The sequence below is a fragment of the Boleophthalmus pectinirostris genome, unplaced genomic scaffold (assembly GCF_026225935.1).
Source record: "Boleophthalmus pectinirostris isolate CB_2022bp ecotype Guang Dong unplaced genomic scaffold, ASM2622593v1 HiC_scaffold_18, whole genome shotgun sequence".
Taxonomy (NCBI): Eukaryota; Metazoa; Chordata; class Actinopteri; order Gobiiformes; family Gobiidae; genus Boleophthalmus; species Boleophthalmus pectinirostris.
This window is the reverse complement of record NW_026571133.1, coordinates 44632931-44653257: the sequence shown is the minus strand read 5'-3', so window position 1 is coordinate 44653257 and position 20327 is coordinate 44632931. Positions and strand designations below refer to the sequence as shown.

At 40.5% G+C, this 20327-nt stretch overlaps 1 protein-coding gene across 3 annotated transcripts in view; it reads left to right on the top strand.

The window, feature by feature from the left end:
- The window catches only part of tjp2a (tight junction protein 2a (zona occludens 2)), a 70239-nt gene that overhangs the window by 24489 nt on the left and 25423 nt on the right, over positions 1–20327 (top strand). Inside the window, exons 1-2 of one of the 3 annotated variants that reach the window (XM_055153537.1) lie at positions 9443–9931; positions 18669–18722. In XM_055153537.1, coding sequence (XP_055009512.1) covers positions 9875–9931; positions 18669–18722 — 111 coding nt within the window. In that variant the 5' untranslated portion in view covers positions 9443–9874. Of the gene's footprint in view, positions 1–9442; positions 9932–10214; positions 10236–18668; positions 18723–20327 lie in introns of those variants that run through there. The other 2 variants (XM_055153539.1, XM_055153538.1) reach the window with 2 other exon arrangements.

The following is a 20327-nucleotide window of genomic DNA, read 5'->3' as shown; positions in this document are numbered from 1 at the left end:
TGTTTTGGCACTCGGAGATGAACTGTTTTGGTTCTGACAGCGGCGCTTGTGTTGCAGCTTCATGTTCAGCGCACAGACAGCGGCGCTTTCTGCACTCAGGTGACATGCGCATGTTGGTTCAAGCATCATTACACTTGTTAAAAGAGAGGAGTCAGAGAGCCTTCTAACATTCACCCTCTTTGAGAGCGAGAGAGAGCGAGGAAAACAAACAAGCATGCAAATAGAATTTATCGTCGCAGGAAAAGTTATAGAGCTTGTTAAAAGTTATCGTACGATTAATTGATTTATTGATTATCGTTACAGGCCTAACTAGAAACTAGAACTAAACTAAGAGGAAAGTAGACCTAAATCTGGATTATTATGAGTTTATTCAGAACACCGCAAAATCTATACAAATATTTCAATTATTCTATTAAGAGTTTTCCAAAAAAAAGAAGAAGTAGTAGACTAAATCATTATTAGATGCTGCATTGTTTATTACAGAACAAGATGTGTCATTTACAAAACAATTAGGTATTTTTCTAAGGAGTTTATTCATAACATTCAAAATCTATACAAATATTTAAATTTCTTATTATTAGACTGAGACTGTTTTCCAAAAAAAAAAAAGAAGTGGCACTTGCTTCAAAACGTGTCAGTGAGTTCAGTTTAGTGCTGATATTTGGTGCTTATATGTTTACATAAATTCTACTTCATTAAATACCTTTCCTCTGTCTGCATTATCAGCAAATATTTTATCCATACATTCCTCACATTACTTTAGTGTGTGAAATTAAAATGCAGATTCATATTTGGCATATGGACATGTTATGGCTCTTTAAACTGTCAAACCTGTAGTTTGAATCCCAGTTGATGTCCGTGTTCCTCTTAATCCTGGGAACGGCCTATTTTCCACATTTCTGACATATTTGTGTATGTGAAGTGCACTGACCTGATTGTGACCCGGGCGAGTTATTGTGGGCCCTGAATGCACAGCGCTGATGCTAAACACTATGTGTGTGCGTGTGTGTGTGCGCGTGTGTGTGCGCTGCGTTCAGGGTCAGTCAGACGCCTTTGTCTGGGAGGGGGCAGGTTCATGTACTGTCCTCCTCACTGAGCTCCAGGCTGAGCGGAGCTGCGCTATTTCAACAACACATTCAATTAATTCAATTCAGTTCGATCTTTATTAAGAACATGAAATATCTGGTTCAGTGTTAAAAAAAAAAAATAGTAAGAATAAAAAGTTAAATAGAGTGCCTGTCATAATGTTCACAGACAAGAGCGACAGTGTCTCCACAGCTCAGAGGAGAATCTGACAGATCCTCACAGACACACTAGAGCACGAATGATTCAGTTGCTCAGATTCATGGCTCTACACATAAATGAATTAGAGATGGGCATGATTAGTCAATTAATTGATAATTGATCATTAAGCATTTCGTTGATTGCCTTCATTTTTAATTGATAAACCGAATGTAGGTCGCTGTGCGTAGAGTAGGGTGGCCAAACGTTCGTTTTTCCCAGACATGTCAGTTTTCCTCATCCTGTCCTGGCCGTTCTGGGCTTTTTTTTATTAAGTGATGCAAATGTTCAGGATTTTCATTTCCTTTCATTGGGCCATTAAACTGAGCGGCCCCTGTGGCTCTCTGTGACTCAGAAGGAGCGAGACACAAACTGTGGGTCAGTCTGCAACATGCTGAAGCACAAATGCACATTTAACAATGACTTGTACAAGAAATTCCCCACTTTCCATCCCGGTCGAGACAAGTGTGAGGCCATGTGCACAGTGTACAAAGCAGCACATGTGTTTCAGTGTCCAGTGGGGGTGCCAGGGACCCCAAAGCACCAGGACACCGAAAAACATGAAAAAGTTTTGCCAGGTGAGAGTCGCTCAATGTCGATGACGAGGCCCCACCCCCCTCCCCCCGTACGGTGTCCTGGTTTTGACAAATGCAAATCTGGTCACACTAACCTGTATTCACCTGAGTCGTGTCCTTTAGTCTGACAGAAGTTGAACCACATCAGTGTACAAGAACTGTTTTTTTTTTCTCCACTTAGTTTATGCAAATTAGCCATGAGGTTTTAAGTTTTGTTTCTGTGAGATTTGCACAATGCTGAATTAAACATATTCTAATGTCAAACGGGCTGATGTGGCTCTAGAGTGGGTACAGTTTATATGTTATAAAGTTGAATTTATTTATGCAGACTAGTAGTAATAATAATGATGATCATTTTAATATAAAAACATTAATGATGAATCTATAATCAATCGTTAATTCTCCTGACGATCGATTAATGAAATTTCATTGAATGCCCATCCCTAAAATGAATAAATACCTACAACATCTGATCGTGACAACACAGGATCTCACACAAACATTTCACTGGTGCTACAGAACCTCGCCACTTTCAGTAATATTCTCAAAGAGTCATTATAGGCCACTGTCAAACTCTGCAAACTAACACGAGAGTCACATTTCAGAACACGTTTGTACAGAAACTGCAAAGACAGAATGCCGTAACATCATGTTTGGTCAAAAATGAGTTCATGTCATTTTGTTTGTATTTGAGAGCTCCTTCATCATGTGAATAAACAACCTGAAAAATATTGAGCTCAAAACTGACCTTTGACCCTTATTTATCAGTTCCTGTTCTGTCTTTGTATCATGAGCCAAAAATAAAGATTCGTGCAAAGGCAAAAGGCAGAAACAGTGTGTGTTTTGTTTGTGATTTAGTTCATAAATATATTTGATTTTAAAATCCAACCTGTCACCTCCTTCTTTTTGTTGTGGCCTTGGCACAGGGTCTGAACACATTCAATAAATAAACCTTTGTATTAAATTATACTTCAATGATCTTTAATGTGAAAGTATTTGGTGTGTTTATTTATACTGTACACACTATGCTGCAAAGTCACTTATGTGTCAAACTGTTTCACTGTGTAAATGTCGCCGCATGATCCTGATCAGCAGTAAACAGGAAATCCACCATGATGACTGGACCTTGGTGAGGTGTTCTTATAAAAAATGTTGGCTCATGATACAAAGGCAAAGAACAGGAACTGACAAATAAGGTCAAAGGTCCATTTTGAGCTCACAAACATCGCATACAAATATTTCTTCATTACAGCAACTAGCCCTACCTGTTTTGTCCGGACCAGGGATGGGCATTCGATGAAATTTTCTTAATCGATCGTCGGAAGAATTAACGATCGATTATCGATTAATCATTAACATTTTTATATTAAAATGATCATCATTATTATTACTATCTGCACTCCTAATCTGCATAAATAAATTCAACTTTACGACATATAAACTGTAACCATTCTAGAGCCACATCAGCCCGTTTGACATTATAATGTGTTTAATTCAGTTTTGTTCAACTCTCACAGAAACAAAACTTAAAACCACATCACTAATTTACATAAACTAAGCGAAGATAAAACTACAGCTCTTGTGTCACTGATGTGGTTCAATTTCTGTCGGATTAAAAGACATGACTCAGTGGAATACAGGTTAGTGTGACCAGATTTGTGTTTGTCAAAACCAGGACAGCGTACGGGTGAGGGAGGTGGGGACTCATCATCCACATTGAGCGACTCTCACCTGGTAAAACTTTTTCCAACTGGACACTGAAACATATGTGCTGCTTTATACACTGTGCACATGGACTCACACTTGAAAGCCTGGAATTTCTTGTACAATTCATCATTAAATCCACATTTGTGCTTCGGTACGTTGCAGACTGATCGACTCTTTGTGTCTCGCTCCTTCTGAGTGCAGAGACACACATGTACAGACCTGTTTGGTCACGCTACACACAGCAACCTACATTCGGTTTGTCGATTAAAATTAAGGTAATCGATGAAATTCTTAATGATCAATTATCGATTAATCGACTAATCATGCCTATCCCTAGTCCAGACAAAAGAGAAACGTGGAAGTCATTTTTCTCAGTTTCACTCTCTGTTTGTCATCATTGTCTCTTAGCAGCTTTTAAATTAAAATTTCACACTTGATTTCGATACAAAGGAATAGACTGAGTACTCAATACTGATTCCAATACCACGATACTTTCTTGTCTATTCCCATGTGTCTCATATGTGTGTACTCCCTCAGTGGTTCAGGTAGGTTCTGTAGTGGTCCGTGGCCTTCTGCTCGTCTGTGTGCTCTTCTACTTGTGATGAGCTTGTGGGCGGGGTCAGTCTGATGTAGTGACCGTGTGCTGTCAGCGAGCAGGACGACAGATGACCAGTGTCCTTGGGGCAGAGTGGGCAGCAGCTGGTCAGCCCTAATGAAAACATGACCACAGGGACACATTAGAGTCATACTAAAATGGAAATCTTCAGGTAGTAGTACTAGTAGTATCATGATGGGGGCAGGGGCCAGTATACGTGTTGTTTGTTTGTTGTTTTTTTTACTCATTTTAATGTATTAATTTTCTGTTGCCTGTATCCAATCTATTATACTGCATTCCCCTAAAAACAATCCAAAATGAAAATCCACAAATGTTGATCTGTGCTGTACAACATTAGTTAGGTTAGGTCGCTTTATTCGTACCCGTAGGTAAATTTGCTTTGCAGATTTGAGAGACAGGTTCCACATTTCACATTTCATTCATCTACAAAACACATAAAATCACAATTACAAAATAAAGTGTTACAGTGCTCCAGTGCAGAATGGTTTGTTCCATAAACAACCAATTAAAATCATCCATCACGCTTGGCTAAAAACACAATAAATAAATCTTAAATATGGTAAAAACACACAATCTTAGATAAATAGATTACAATTTATTCATAAGTACGATAGCAGCCGGAACGAAGCTCCTTTTAAAACGATTCGTTCTAGATCTTGGGACTAAAAGCCTCTGACCAGAGTAGGGATGGGCATGATTAGTCGATTAATCGATAAGTGATCATTAAGAATTTCATCGATTATGTAAATTTTAATCGACAAACTGAATGCAGGTTGCTGTGCGTAGTGTGGCCAAACAGGGGTCCATACATGTGTCTCTCTGCACTCGGAAGGAGCGAGCAAACACAGACAGTCAGTCCGCCTGCAACGTACCGAAGTGCATATGCGTATTTAATGATGACTTGTACAAGAAATTCCACACTTTCTGTTGCGGTCGGGACAAGTGTGAGTCCATGTGCACAGTGTATAAAGCAGCACATATGTTTCTGTGTCCAGTGGGAAAAAGTTTTTCCAGATGAGAGTCGCTCAATGTCGATGATGAGGCCCCGCCCCCCTCCCCCCGTACGGTGTCCTGGGTTTGACAAACACAAATCTGGTCACACTAACCTGTATTCACCTGAGTCATGTCTTTTAATCCAACAGCAGTTGGCCCCATCAGCGACACAAGAGCTGTAGTTTTATCTTCACTTAGTTTATGCAAATTAGCGATGTGGTTTTAAGTTTTGTTTCTGTGAGATTTGAACAAAACTGAATTAAACACATTATAATGTCAAACGGGCTGATGTGGCTCTAGAGTGGTTACGGTTTATTTGTCGTAAAGTTGAATTTATTTATGCAGATTAGGAGTGCAGATAGTAATAATAATGATGATCATTTTAATATAAAAACGTTAATGATTAATCGATAAAGTCAATAAAAAGAAGTCTTGCATGCGTTCCAATCTCGTCTAAATTCTTAAAGAGTAAGTGGAGTAAAGTTACTGTGGCATCCTCTACTCTCTTTGAGGCCTATAGGCGAACTGCATGGGGTCAAGCGCACTCAGTTTTCCTCAAAATTTCTGACCTTACCAGTTTTTCAAAGTTTTTCATAACCATGGACGTTAGTGCAACAGGCCTAAAGTCATTAAGGTTTTTGGGTCTGCTCGTCTTAGGAACTGGGACAATTACTGAGTCATTTCAGATTAATAATATAATGGCGCAGACTGATATTGCCTTTAAAAGCTTGCTGAAAGTCTCAGAGCCATTCTCATTCCCAGTCCCTGATTCATCCACTGCCCCCCTCGCTGATGGTCACATGTTTTTGTAGCCACAGCTGCAATATATACAATGACGCGTCTTGCTTAAGGACATAACAAAAGCATGAACTGTTGGGTTTCTAACTGCCAACCTGTGAAATGACAGAACTACCTGAGCCAGTGTCTTTAGTTTTACTTATTTATTTATTTATTTATTTATTATTATTTATTTTTTACTTATTACTAGTTTGAGTGTGTAATATAGACCCTTCAAACTCTTAAGTCGGCCTAAAAGTGAAGTGCTTTTTTAGACTTAGAAAAACTTTATTGCTCCACAAGGGAAATTATTTGGACGCAGTAGCTCACATATCACAATATTACACCTCTAATCTAACACATTGAGCTTTCTTTTGCATTTTTCAGAGATTTTACATTAAACTATTTAAACTATTTACAAGTGCGGAAAAAGAGTCACTATTATTACTAGCTTAGTAACATAACTTCATCATGCTGCAAAAATACAACAACACTAGTGAGGAATTTAAGAATATCAACAGTGGTAACAGACAGCAGTAAAATTAAGAGCTACTCTATATATACTGCAGGACATTGCATGTCCTGCAATAAAACGCACATCGAGGAAACAGGGAGAGCGATCAGTCCACGAAAAAAGGAACAGAGACAGAAGGAAACAGCGAAGGTGAAACACACCTGAAAAACACAGAACAAGAACAACTCAAATCTGACATTTGTGACACTGTAAAAGAGAGAAGCACATTCTGGACTGGGACAAGCAAACATCACTGAGACAGAGGAAAACAAACATCGTCTCTGGATTAAAGAGGAAATTAAAATACAGAAATGTGTCCACGGGACGATAAACCGGGACGAGGGGCTTTTTTTCCTCTCATACACCTGGGATACTGTCGGACCAGAGCGGGACCAGGGCGGGACCAGGGCGGGACCAGAGCGGGACCAGGGCGGGACCAGGGCGGGACCAGGGCGGGACCAGGGCGGGACCAGAGCGGGACCAGGCGGGACCAGGGCGGGACCAGGGCGGGACCAGGGCGGACTCCGAGCTTTGACTCTGAGCCTCCATGGGTCTGAGCCTCAGCTTCGAGCTCCGGCCCTGCCGTGGGCTCTGAGCCTCCGGTCTGGTCCCGGTCTCAGTTCCGGTCTCAGTCCCGGTCTGGTCCCGGACCTGGATCAGTCCTGGTTCAGTCCGTATGCAGTGCAAAAGTCCGGCATTGCAGTCACAGAAGTCTCGTAAACGGGAAACGGCCGTTGTCCATTGAAGAAAACAGTTGTTTTTTCATTTTCTTATTTTTGGTTTTATATTGAAAAACGAATGAACGAATGACACACGGATTTATGGGTATATTTTTAAAATCCAATTTTATGGATAAATAATTTGCAAAGCTCGTTTCTGTAAAATAATCAGTGGATGAAGTGTACATTGTCTAGTATGGAGTTTCCATGATAATTTACTGTCTATTATAACTCCCAGGAATTTATTTTCATTTACATTTTCTATTTGGACACCTTCAGTCATAATTACAATGATAACATTAACTTGACTTTCTCGTTCATAAAGTTTGAGCTGATAAATCTGTTCACATAGAAGAATCCTGATATAGTTTGTTGATCACGGCATCAGATAATCGTGACTAACCCGAAATCACGATCTTCCTTCTCACGACTTTGAGTCCGGTCGGTTTGATTCGGTGACGTCCCAGTCCACACCCTGAGGACTTGCTGGAGTAGAAGTCGAGTTTGACCACTGACATGTAAACAGCTCCAAACAGGAAGTGCACAGGATGTCACCGTCAGACCCTGAATGACCAGCGGAAAAAGAACAATGTCTGAATCGGACAATGAGATCAGAGGCCAAACATGAGGGATTAAACATAGACTCTTATCTGATGCTGGCTGTAACAGAAGCATGCTCACAGGACTGGAAACAGAACCTGAAAATGCTCATGGATTATGCTCATATTAGAACGAGAACAGGGATGTCAGAAATATAAACACCAGACACTAATGCACACTAAAACAAATCAAAACTGCATACTCATTTGTGTGGGTACAGTAGGGCGGTCCATCAAAAAAAAAAAGAAGTTTCAGATCACCTCGATTAGAACCCTGCATTAAGTTTAAGCATCCAAAAGAAGATTTAGGAAGACATTTGGAAGAAAAAGAAAATGTTTTAGAAGTTGCTCAAGCTGGATGTTGAAGTTTTGAAGCTCCTGCAGATGATTTGGTTTTCCTTAAGAAGTTTCACAGTCTGAACATTCATTTGTGAAGAAAGCACCTGAACAGCTTTGGGCGACATCTTTGCTCCTTGAGTGAAGAAATGTTTGGCCTGATATTCTTCACTCCAGTGTGACAGAAGAACAGAAGAAGCTGATGCTTCACAATATTATGGAAAAAGAAGGTTCAGAGGTTCCACCAAAGCGACGTGATGCTCTGAATCAATCAGATTATGAAGAGAAGCAGATCAGGGATTTTGTCTCCACCAGCATGTATTTTTTCAAAGCTCTTGATCTGCCAAAAACATTTTTGAACAGTTCTCCAGCAGACTGGGCTGATGATGCAGACTTTCAGAAGCTGATAAAACTCTGCATTGCATTCCAGGAAAGTTTTAATGATGATGCTGAAAGGAGGTGAAGCTTATTTAAGATTTTAACTGTAACTGAACAAAGAATGAAGATCAGAAACAGGATCTACTGCAGGAGTCAAAGACACAGGAGCATCTTTAGTGACGCCAACAAAGACACAGTGGAGCTGGACTTTATAAATCTTTTTTATGCAAGTTTTAGTTTGTGTTTGCGGAGTAAAACGACAAATTATTGGAATAGGCCTTATTTATTTGGTTCTATGGTATAGAATAGGTCCTATAGGTGCAATTTTCCAGTGTCTTGAGGAACCTCTAAATATGAATTTGCATAATATGGACCTAAATCTTTTGGCCAGATATGGAACCAAATGCAGGGTTCTAATCTAGAGAATCTGAAATGTTTTTGGACCATCCTACAGATACTGAAAAAGTAGAACACGTTTAGACCTTCACTGAATTGTTTAATCACAGTGTGATAATTGCACTGAAAGCATAGTCACATGTATCAGATCATGATTTGACTTTCATGAGTCAGAGATTTTTGTGGTATCAAATATAAAGTGTTTTTTTAGTATGGAGTTTGAAATATTGCACTAGTCATGGTCCAGGATGAACTAAATTATTGACCTGCTAGACCCACTTGGTGTTGCCATAATTTTTGTACATTTGGCTGCATATAGTTGGCCTATTTTAATTGAATTCTGAGTCACTCCTATATATTAATTAAATACAGGACTTGTGTAATTCAGTTGTGCATTCTGTGCATGACAACACAGTGATTACAAGTCTTAGCACCGCTCTGCGGTCAATACTCGCCCGGGTTTGATGGATTAAAGTCGCATTAAATCTTGTGTTGGTGCGGTCCCACTGGGAACAGCCTCTCGGCGTGGCTTCCAAACAAATCAATTGGAATTCTGGACTGAGGCATTTGCGCGGCCTTGAGGGGAACACGTAACGTTTGGCATGTTAGAAATTAGTGATGATTTGTTAATATGAAGTTTTACGGAAGAGTCTATCGTTAAAATACGCAGTGTAAAATCTTCGTAATGTTATAATTGTAAAATTGCTGTAATTTAGGATGCTTAATTAATAAGTTGTGGTGTGCTCCCTCCCTGAGCTTTGGTACGGTCCCAGCCAAACTGCTAGGGACGCGGCTCATTCCTACACCGAGTCTGTTCGGTCTGCTCCGACTTTTGGGTTTTTTGGATCAACTTTTCCCAAACCGTGGTCTTTTTACGCTCCAGATCCTCTCCGGTGTTTTTAGCGGCAGCCGAACGCGGCGGACACAGTTTAGTTTGGTCTTCTGTTCAGTGTTTGGAGTTGGGGTCCAGTTCAAAGTGCGTGATGCCTGTGAACGGCGGGGGGCTGCTGTCCCTCCGGTACGCCACCCGGCTCTTCTCTGTGAGTCCAAACACACACACACACACACGCACACACACGCTCTGCTCCTGTCGTGCGTACGCGCTCGCGGACACTTGTGCTCAGTTCGGGTGAGTTTTAATGGCGCTCTCCGTCAGTGCGCGCTCCAGCCTGTTGCACCTGCCGCGAGCGAGCTCCACGCGCGTGCACCGCTCAACCACGCGCGTGCACGCACTCCAAGATGATTTTCACTAAATTCAGTTTATTTATTATTTATACGTGAAACTTTTCCTCTACTTTTCATCAGATGTTGTGTCCTGATATCGACAACCTGAAATAAAGAGACGTGAACCACTTTTATGACTGTTACTTTTACTACTACTACTACTACTACTGCTGCTGCTACTACTACTACTGCTACTACTACTGCTACTACTACTACTGCTGCTACTACTACTACTACTACTGCTGTTACTACTACTACTACTACTGCTGTTACTACTACTACTACTGCTGCTACTACTACTACTGCTGCTGCTACTGCTGCTGCTACTACTGCTGCTGCTACTGCTACTACTACTACTACTGCTGACTACTACTACTACTACTACTACTACTACTACTACTACTACTACTACTACTACTACTACTACTACTACTACTACTACTACTACTACTACTACTACTACTACTACTACTACTACTGCTACTACTACTACTACTACTGCTACTACTGCTACTACTACTACTACTACTACTATACTACTACTACTACTGCTACTACTACTACTACTACTACTACTACTACTTCTACTACTGCTACTACTACTACTACTACTACTACTACTACTACTACTACTTACTACTACTACTACTACTACTACTACTACTACTACTACTGCTACTACTACTACTACTACTACTACTACTACTACTACTACTACTACTACTACTACTACTACTACTACTACTACTACTACTACTACTACTACTACTACTACTACTACTACTACTACTACTACTACTACTACTACTACTACTACTACTACACTACTACTACTACTACTACACTACTACTACTACTACTACTACTACTACACTACTACTACTACTACTACTACTACTACTACTACTACTACTACTACTACTACTACTACTACTACTACTACTACTACTACTACTACTATTACTTTGTTACATATCCTACTATTAGCAGTGTTGGGAAGTACCTGAACACACGAACTGAGAAATCACATTTTGAGTACTTGTGTTCCAGTACAGTTACTTTTTGATTTGGCAGTATTCAGAAATGCAGAGTGCAGTACTGTGGAGTGTGGTGCATGTATCTGAACATGTCACACACACATGTACATGCAGTGTTCAGTATGCTGTGACTGAATACAGTTTAAGAGTATGCTGAATGATAAAAGCTGTTAGGAGACTAAGTAGCTGAATGTTGAGTGTGTTTTAAACTGTATTCAGTAGGCCTACTTCATGGGGAAAAAACAACAAAACTTAACTCTACCAATTTCTCCAAAACGTGAGTAAAGCAGTGTTTCCCACAGAACATTTGTTAGGCAAGACCACGCTGCCGAAAAAGTGAGGAGTCACACTATAGTTTTGCGATGATTCACGTGATTTGGAGTAGGGGTGTGCAAAAATATCGGAATATCGATATATCATATTGTTTAATGTGATGATACAGTATCGATATCGTGGGCTGCTGTATCGATATATCACCAAGAGTATTTTTAGGTGTGTTTTACTAAATTATTTTGTTACAGCACTACAGTTTTGCTGCTTGTGGAGTGAAAGGAAACTCATTTATGCAACACATTTGACATTTTCACTGTTTTGATGATTAAAATGTTTGTGTTTCATATGAACTTTGGACAAGAAGTGGTTTAACAAAGACTTGGTATCACAGACATGATTTAGCCTTTATTTTGTATTGAACCGTATCAAATCGATTTGAAATGTATCATATCGAATCGATAGTGCACTGTATCGAGGTATGTATCGCATCATGGCCTGTGTATCGAGGTATGTATCGTATCGGCAACTTCTTAATGATACCCAGCCCTAGTTTTGAGGGACTCAGTGAAGGTGGCGGCCACTTGTCAAGGCGGCTGCAGTAACCATAAAGTGCTGTGGGAAACACTCTAATGATTAAGTATTCTCCTCCTCTCATAACTTGATGCTGATCATCAAATAGTCAAACACAGTTGGTTAAGGTCACTAACAGTTGAGCCATTGTGTGGGCCAGAATGAGACACACTGACACTCTCTGACAAGATAAAGTTGTCTCAGACTCTAATGGATTTCTTTTTGCTGTTGCTGACATTTTTCATTCCCAAAAATAACTGTTAGTCAGTGAAAATGACTGAACTCTAAACAGACTGTTCTGATCTTCTACGGGATTACACAGTGAATGTCTGTAGTTGAACTTTGTGGCCATTGGGGGGCGCAGTCATTTCACATTTCTGTTGATGCTCTGACGCTCTGTGAGGGACCCGGGCCCTTGAATGACGGGGCCCTTGAATGACGGGGCCCTTGAATGACGGGCACCTTCATGCGTCAGTGTTTGGGGTTGAGGATCTGGGAAAGTGTTTGGATGATCCTCCTGCTTGTGTGCTCTCATCCACATGTGTGACGGCACTTTTTAAACACAGTAGTTCACAAATGAAGGCCTGGGGATGCTCCTACTGTGCCTCTTGGCCTCCATCCATGTTTTTTTTTTTTTTTTATGTTTTATGTTTGTACAATTTTTTTTTTTTTTTTAAATCCAGAGCAGCTAAAACACCTGGACAATATTTTGTACAGGGCCGATTTTGATAATTTTCCTCAAATTTTATTCTATTCTATAAGTTATTATAAACTCACAGCCTGTTTTTACCGTGAACATTTAGGAGAGCTGAGTAAGGTCCAAATCTTTGTGTATACTCTGTAGGAAGCACATCAACCAAAAAAAAAATCTGCTTGTGCTGCAGATTTTTACGCTAAAAAGTCCAAATATCAGCCTGTCTCTAATTTTGCAGCAGGTATGGGTCCGTTTTGACAAATTTCCCCACGTTTTATGACATAAATATATTAATAATAACGACATAAGAAAAAGACATTCACAAAAGCAAATGGCTGAAACCAGTATAGTCCAATCGATACATGGATCTGTAGTTCTAATTTCATTATTAAACTCTAGTTTGCTTCACAATCTTTCAAAATACATAGAGAGACATAGTGAGAGTGTACAGCAGTAAAGAGTCAGTCCTGTCAGGTCCCATCGCAGTAATCGTGTAGTATGAGCTAAAAAGGTTCCCCCCCGAGGCCCCGTCTGAGTCATGATGCAGAGAGCCATGCCCACGATGCAGCTGGTGTGTACTGCCACTGTTCATGGACTCATCGTGACGGGTACACTTTAAAATAATACATTTAATTAGTCAATATTATAATTAGAATTCATTGCGTCTCTGAACTTTTCACACCAACAAGTATTGCCAAAGAAAAGATCTGACCGAGATTAATTAAATTATTTTGTCACACCACTGCAGTTTTGTTGCGTGTTCAGAGGAAGGGAACTTACGCAACACATTTGACATTTTTGAGGATTAAAATGTTTGTGTTTCATATGAACTTTGCACAAGACATGGTTTAACAAAGACTTTTTATTATCACAGCCATGATTTAACCTTTATTTTTATTGAACTGTATTGAATCGATTTGAAATATATCAAATCGAAAGTGCAGTGTATCTTCTGAAGGATACCCAGCCCTAACTGCCAAGAGTGTATTTCGGTATATTTTGTAAAAATAGTTTGTTACAGAGCTACAGTTTTGTTGCTTGTTCAGAGGAAGGAAACTCTTTTATATGACGCATTTGACATTTTCACTGTTTTGATGATTACAATGTTTGTGTTTCATATGAACTTTGCACAAGACGTGGTTTAATAAAGACTTTTAGTGTCACTGCCAGGATTTAGCCTTTATTTTATTGAACTGTACCGAATCGAGTTGAAATATATCATATTGAATCGAAAGTGCACTGTGTTGAGTTATGTATCGTATCGTGGCCTGTGTATCGAGGTATGTCTCGTATCGGCAACTTCTGAATGATACACAGCCCTAATCAAGAGTATTTTTCAGTATATTTTCTTAAATTAGTTTGTTACAGAGCTACAATTTAGTTGTTTGTTCAGAGGACGGAAACTCTTTTATACGACACATTTGACATTTTCACTGTTTTGATCAGTATCACAGACATGATTTAGCCTTTATTTTTTTTTAACTGTACCGAATCGATTTGAAATATATCATATTGAATCGAAAGTGTACTATATTGAGATATATATCGTATCGTGACTAGAGATGGGCATGATTAGTCGACTAATCGATAATTGATCATTAAGAATTTCGTCGATTACCTTCATTTCTAATCGACAAACTGAATGTAGGTTTCTGCGTGTAGATATGAAGCTGCGTCTGACACAAACACTGGAGTTGCGGCCTCAGTCCCACGTTTTGGCTCTGACTCCTTGGAGTTCACTGTTCCCCTCATTGAGTGTGTTTATATAAGATAAGATAATCCTTTATTGTCTCCCATGAGAGAAATTTGTCTTGGGACAGGGGGTAACATGCTTTATCAAAAAACAGGACAATACAACACAATGCAGCACATAAACAAACACCATAGAACAAAGTAAATATGAGACCAAGTCTGACCACGAGTGATGCACCAACAGGACCTTTAAATTATTCTTAACAGGCAAGCCCTTGCATTATTGTATTCTATTAATTATTGCACATTCCCTAAGCCTATGTGCAGTTTTAATTGCACATATGTACATCAGTGTTCCGGTTTCATCATGGTGCATGTAAACGCAGTATCCCGGTTACTGCAACATAAAGAGCTGCACTAAACCTGCACATGTACGATCTTTGAAAACATCGCGACTCACACACAGCACAGACTCACCTTCAGCAGAACACCCTCTGTCACAGAAAGAACACTCATATTCCACTGAGTTGTGTCCTTTAGTCCGACAAAAGTTGAACCGCATCAGCGCACAAGAGCGGGTTTTTTTCTTCGCTTAGTTTTTGCAAATTAGCCATGCGGTTTTAAGTTTTGTTTCTGTGAGACTTGTGTAAAGCTGCATTAAACACATGATAATGTCAAACGGGCTGATGTGGCTCTAGAGTGATTATGTTTATATGTTGTAAAGTTGAGTTTATTTATACAATTTAGTAATAGTAATAATAATGATGATACTTATTATACAAAAACTTTAATGATTAATTGAACATCGATCATTAATTCTCCCGTCGATCGATTAATAAAATTTCATCGAATGCCCATTCCTACTCGTGACCTACGTGTCGAGGTATGTATCGTATCAGAAACGGCTTGATGATACCCAGCCCTAATTCCATGTCTAATCCAGGACTAAACCCGGTCTAAAAGTGAACTCCATCAGAAGAGAAGTTGGACAAAAACTGCTGTAATTGAAAAGCCTTCATTTTCAACCTGTATTTTGTTCTTTTAAAATGGTCGTTATTTCAAGTGTCAGTGTAGAACAGAAACAACCTCTGGACTAGTCGACCAACAGGAAAAAATAAAAAATCCTTGTTGAATAGTGGACGGTGCGGGGGGTTTGAGTAGTGGGGGGTGCGGTGGTGTTTCTGTCCCAGAATGCCGTGCCCTCATTAGAGTGTGCAGCCTGTGTGGTTATGTAAGTCCCCATGCCACATCCTCCTCCTCCGCACGCCAACGCATGCTAAGCCTCAAGGAAGAGCGTCCACATGTTCACATGAGACCGAGCAGATGAGCCACATGCACACCTTTGATTATTCTTTTTTTTTTTTTTTGCATATATATTTATTACTTTTTAGTTACAACTAAATAAACACCAACATAACAATAATAATAATAATAACAGTACAAAACAAATATTGGCCCATTCATATACCGTATTTTGTGCACAATATGTCACTCTGGATAATAAGGCGCACTGTCATTGAATGGTCTATTTTCAAACTTTTTTCACATATAAACCGCACCGGACTATAAGGCACATTAAACGAAACACAACAGTTAGATAAGTCAGTCAAACTTTATTCAATGTGTTCACAATAACTCTCAACTTTGTTCAATTGTAACACATAAAAAAAAATATTGTCTGAGATGCTAAATTGTTCGTGTATTCACAATAAGTCATAATAGTTGAAACAGTTGGGTGATTCCTGCGTCCACACGTCCACATCCCTCTGTCATTCTCCAAGTCAGTGTGGTTACTGTTCCCTGGAGTTCAGTTCAGTGATGATTCTGGTCTTGGTGAAGCTCGGATCACAGTTGATCCTGATCCTTAACCCAGGCGTCCACGATCCGTTGGCAGATCATAGCGTAAGTGGCTCGGCGCTGTCTCTCTGTCTTGGTGAATGTGTGTTCTCCTTCTCTCATCCACTGCTCCCACGCAGCTCACACTTTCACTTTAGAACAGCCTTGAGTTTAAAGTGGGCGTTGTGAGCGTGTCTCTGGACAGGAGCATTTTGATATTAAAAGGAATCACAGTCTGTATTACTCCTGATGCTCCTGACTACGGGAGCCGTAACGCTGCAAGTGGAGCGGCTTTGTACTTTACTAAAGTCGTACTAAGACAAACCAGTAAATTCATAGATAAGACGCTCTGGATTATAAGGCACGCACTAATTTTTTTTTATGAAATTAAAGGCTTTTAAGTGCGCCCTATAGTGCAGAATATAAGGTATTAGACACAGATACACCCATTTCAAAATGTAATTGCCCTGTTCATAATAGATGAAATCACAAGTCCAGTATACATCAAAAAGGTTCCTTAGTCTTCTTAAAAAATATTGTCTTTATGAGGAAGCCGACACGTCACGTAATCAAGAGAAACAAAACCAAGAACCATCTTCTGCTATTGAGCTTTAGATGGAGTCTGGTCAGATAATTCACTAGTCGACTTCTTTTCCTAGCACAAAAAGCCAGTATCCCATACAAATTACTATTGTGCTTGTTCTTCACAACAGAGTCAGATACACCAAGCAAGAGAAATAAAAGATTCTTAGTCAGATTTACAGACACTGTTTTACATTTTTTGTCTATGTTTGATTCTTTTACCTTACCCTTGCAGCGCTACGCTGGAGGCATTATTTATTCCCTCCACTCTCTGTACACTCTGTGGCGGTAAGATACTGCTGTAGCTGCTAGCCACAGCTGTCCTGGGGCAGGCTGATGGAAGTGAGGCTGTCAGTCTGCACCATCACTCCAGTAAAATGTCTTGCCTATGGAGACAATGACAGACCTTGGTCCAAGTGGGAATCAACCCTCCGACCTTCGAGTTGAGGGACCAGTACTGTGATCACTGAGCCACTGCGGCCCCAGAATCACAGATTTTCACATTCTGTCAGAAATGTGCCCACAAGCAAAAGCAGCTCTTTAATAGAAAGCTCTGATTCTTAAAGCCCCAGTCCCACCTGCGGCCCGGCCCCTCCCACCCTCCTCCCTCCCGTCCTGCCGGGGTGTGCTCTGTGAGGAGAGGGGGATTTGTAAATGTAGGCCAGCACGCTCTTACGTCAGGCCAGGGCAGCTGCTCAGGCCGGGGCTGTAACTGTGCTCCAGCTGTGCAGCCATGGTCCGCAGCCCACTGCCCCCAGAGACCAGACCAGAGCACCGGAGCCCACCACAGACCACCAGAGACCAAGGGACATCAGAGGAGACCAGCTGAGACATGAAGACGGTCCTCAGCCTGCACCGAAAATGGGCTCACGCGGTCAAGACCATCCGCATCCTGCAGGGCCTCGTGAGTGTGCTGGTCCTGCTCAGGCTGGACCTCCTCCTCCTCTTCCTCCACCTGCTCCTCTGGACGTCAGGATTTTCTAGAAGCACTTTTCATATTTTACACTGAGAAGCTGTGGCATTCTTGTTTGTTTGTTGTTTAGTGACAGACGTACCTTTTGGAGTAGTTGCTTGTGGATATTGCTGTATTTGGAGTAGTCCTTTTCTCCATCATCTTTGTTAGTACTTTTAGCTCATCAGTTCATTCATTACATGGTGGTGGTCATTGTTTTGTAACCTTTTGTGTCACAGTTTAATTCCTGCAACTGGAATGGCCAGTGTGGGTGAAGTCTGAATGGGGATCCCTCTCCGCCACAATTGACCCAGTTTAGTTTCTAATTCGGATGAACTTTGCTGCTCGACACAAAGCAAGCTCATTAGCTCTACAGTCTGGTGCTGTGCTGCAGAGGGGGGCTTTGGATGAGAGGAATCAAGAGTTTTCTGAATGAGCTACAGAAAGTGACATGCTGAATATTTACCGAGTCTGAGAAGGTCTGGTCCTGGTCCAGAAATCCTTGTTGGACTAAAGACATGTGCTGCCGATCGACTGAAAAGGGGGCGTGGCAAAAGCTGTCCAAACTATTACTTTGTGTACTTGTGTATCTGACTTAATCTGCACTCACATGACTGCACCTGCAAGAGGAGTTCACCCAAAAACTACTATGCAAAAAAAAAGTACAAGGAAACGATGTATTTCTATAAAGACAGATTAAACATGAGTGAATTAAGAGTTTAATCTGATTTCTTCCAGAGAAATACAAGTGCTTACAGTTTTCATTCACTCCTTTCTGCTGTTGTCCTATAGAACTCCTGATCAACTAAATAACATGATGAATGGACTAATACACATTTTGCTCGACTAAAATCACTAAACGACTAAAGGAGTCTAGCCCTAGTTTCTGCCTGACTGTTGTGTGTGTGTTTCCACAGAACCCGGTGATGGAGGAGACAGTGTGGGAGCAGTACACAGTCACGCTGCAGAGGGTGAGTCTGTTCTATAGTATGTTCATTACTGGAGATTTGTATTTGACTTATACAGCTTTTTTGCTACCTTTTTCATTTCCCTATTATTTCCTGTTATCTTATATCTTGGACCATTACAAGTTGATGGGTTGATAGGGACCACCCCCAACTCCAACCCGTTTGGTCTCAGGGCCCAAATACACCCTATTTAGGAAAAGCTGCTGGTGAAATGATGTAATTGTAAATATTAAGGTACCGCAACTGCATAAAAGGTTAAATAACCCTAAAATGTTGCCTGGTGTATCCTGACACAAGGATCAAACCAGCAGAAAAATATTCTGGGGCTTGCTGCCTTTCTACTGTCAAATATCAACCTCAGCATACCCCAAAAGACAAAAAAAACATCTGTCCACCTGACAAATTGTCAGCAAAAGTGATCATTTTCAATCTTTTCATTTCTGTCTAGAGGGAAACAACTGCTATGACCAAAGTTTTTCACTGTACCTCACATCAGCAGAAAACAGAACTTTCAGGCATTACTATTTCATATGGGATTAAGCAGATTTTTTTTCCATATAAACAATATTTGAAAGGAGTTGACTTATGCACTGCTGTACTATTACAATGAATTACATTCAAAGTGAATAATATTAAAACTCCAGGTGGACAGGGGTCAGGGGGCTAAGATAAAACTGTGGTAACCAGATTACACACACACATGCACACATGCACACAATGCACACAAACAACAGACAACAAACAACAAACACCCTCACCCATCATGCAAAATCCCATCAGAAGTTATTCTCCACAGACAGTTTTGAGAGAAGTTGATCCATTTGTCTGGTTTCTTCACCATTGTTACATTTGAGCAGCAGTAGTTAAAACACTCCTCCACACAGATAACTCAATAATTAGATCAGATCCTTGGTGTGTACTAAATGTGATGATCATCACGTCCTCATGGTGACATCTATCATTTCTGCCTGTTACTCTTTCACTCTTAAACATTTCTCTGTTTCATTTTTGCTTCATTTTCCTTGCCCAAACCTGCACAGTGTGGACCATCAGAAAATCACTAATGGAATAGCTCCCATCAGATAATGACCACAGTGTTTGTGTACGTAGAGACTATTCTGAATGAGAGCTGTTTAAACTTTGTCCCAGTAGCGTAGTGAGGAGCACCAACACGTCAATAACCAGTGATTCAGTTTGAAATGATTGAAGGAAGTATCCATGCGTTTGCCCTCTGTTCTATAGTGTCCAGTCCACATGGTTTAAAAGAGCTATTCTCCTCTGTGAGGGAGACATCTGCCCGGCCCGGAGCTGTGCTGCTGTTTTAAGTGCAGATGGAGGGATAAAGACAGGCCATCCAATCTGTGCTCTAATCTCATCAGCCCAGAGGAGCAGGTAGAGACCAGCACAGCAGCAGACAGAGACTATACATACAGGGAGTATACATACAGGGAGTATACATACAGGAAGTATACATACAGGGAGTATACGTACAGGGAGTATACGTACAGAGACTATACATACAGGGAGTATACGTACAGGGAGTATACATACAGGGAGTATACGTACAGAGACTATACATACAGGGAGTATACATACAGAGACTATACA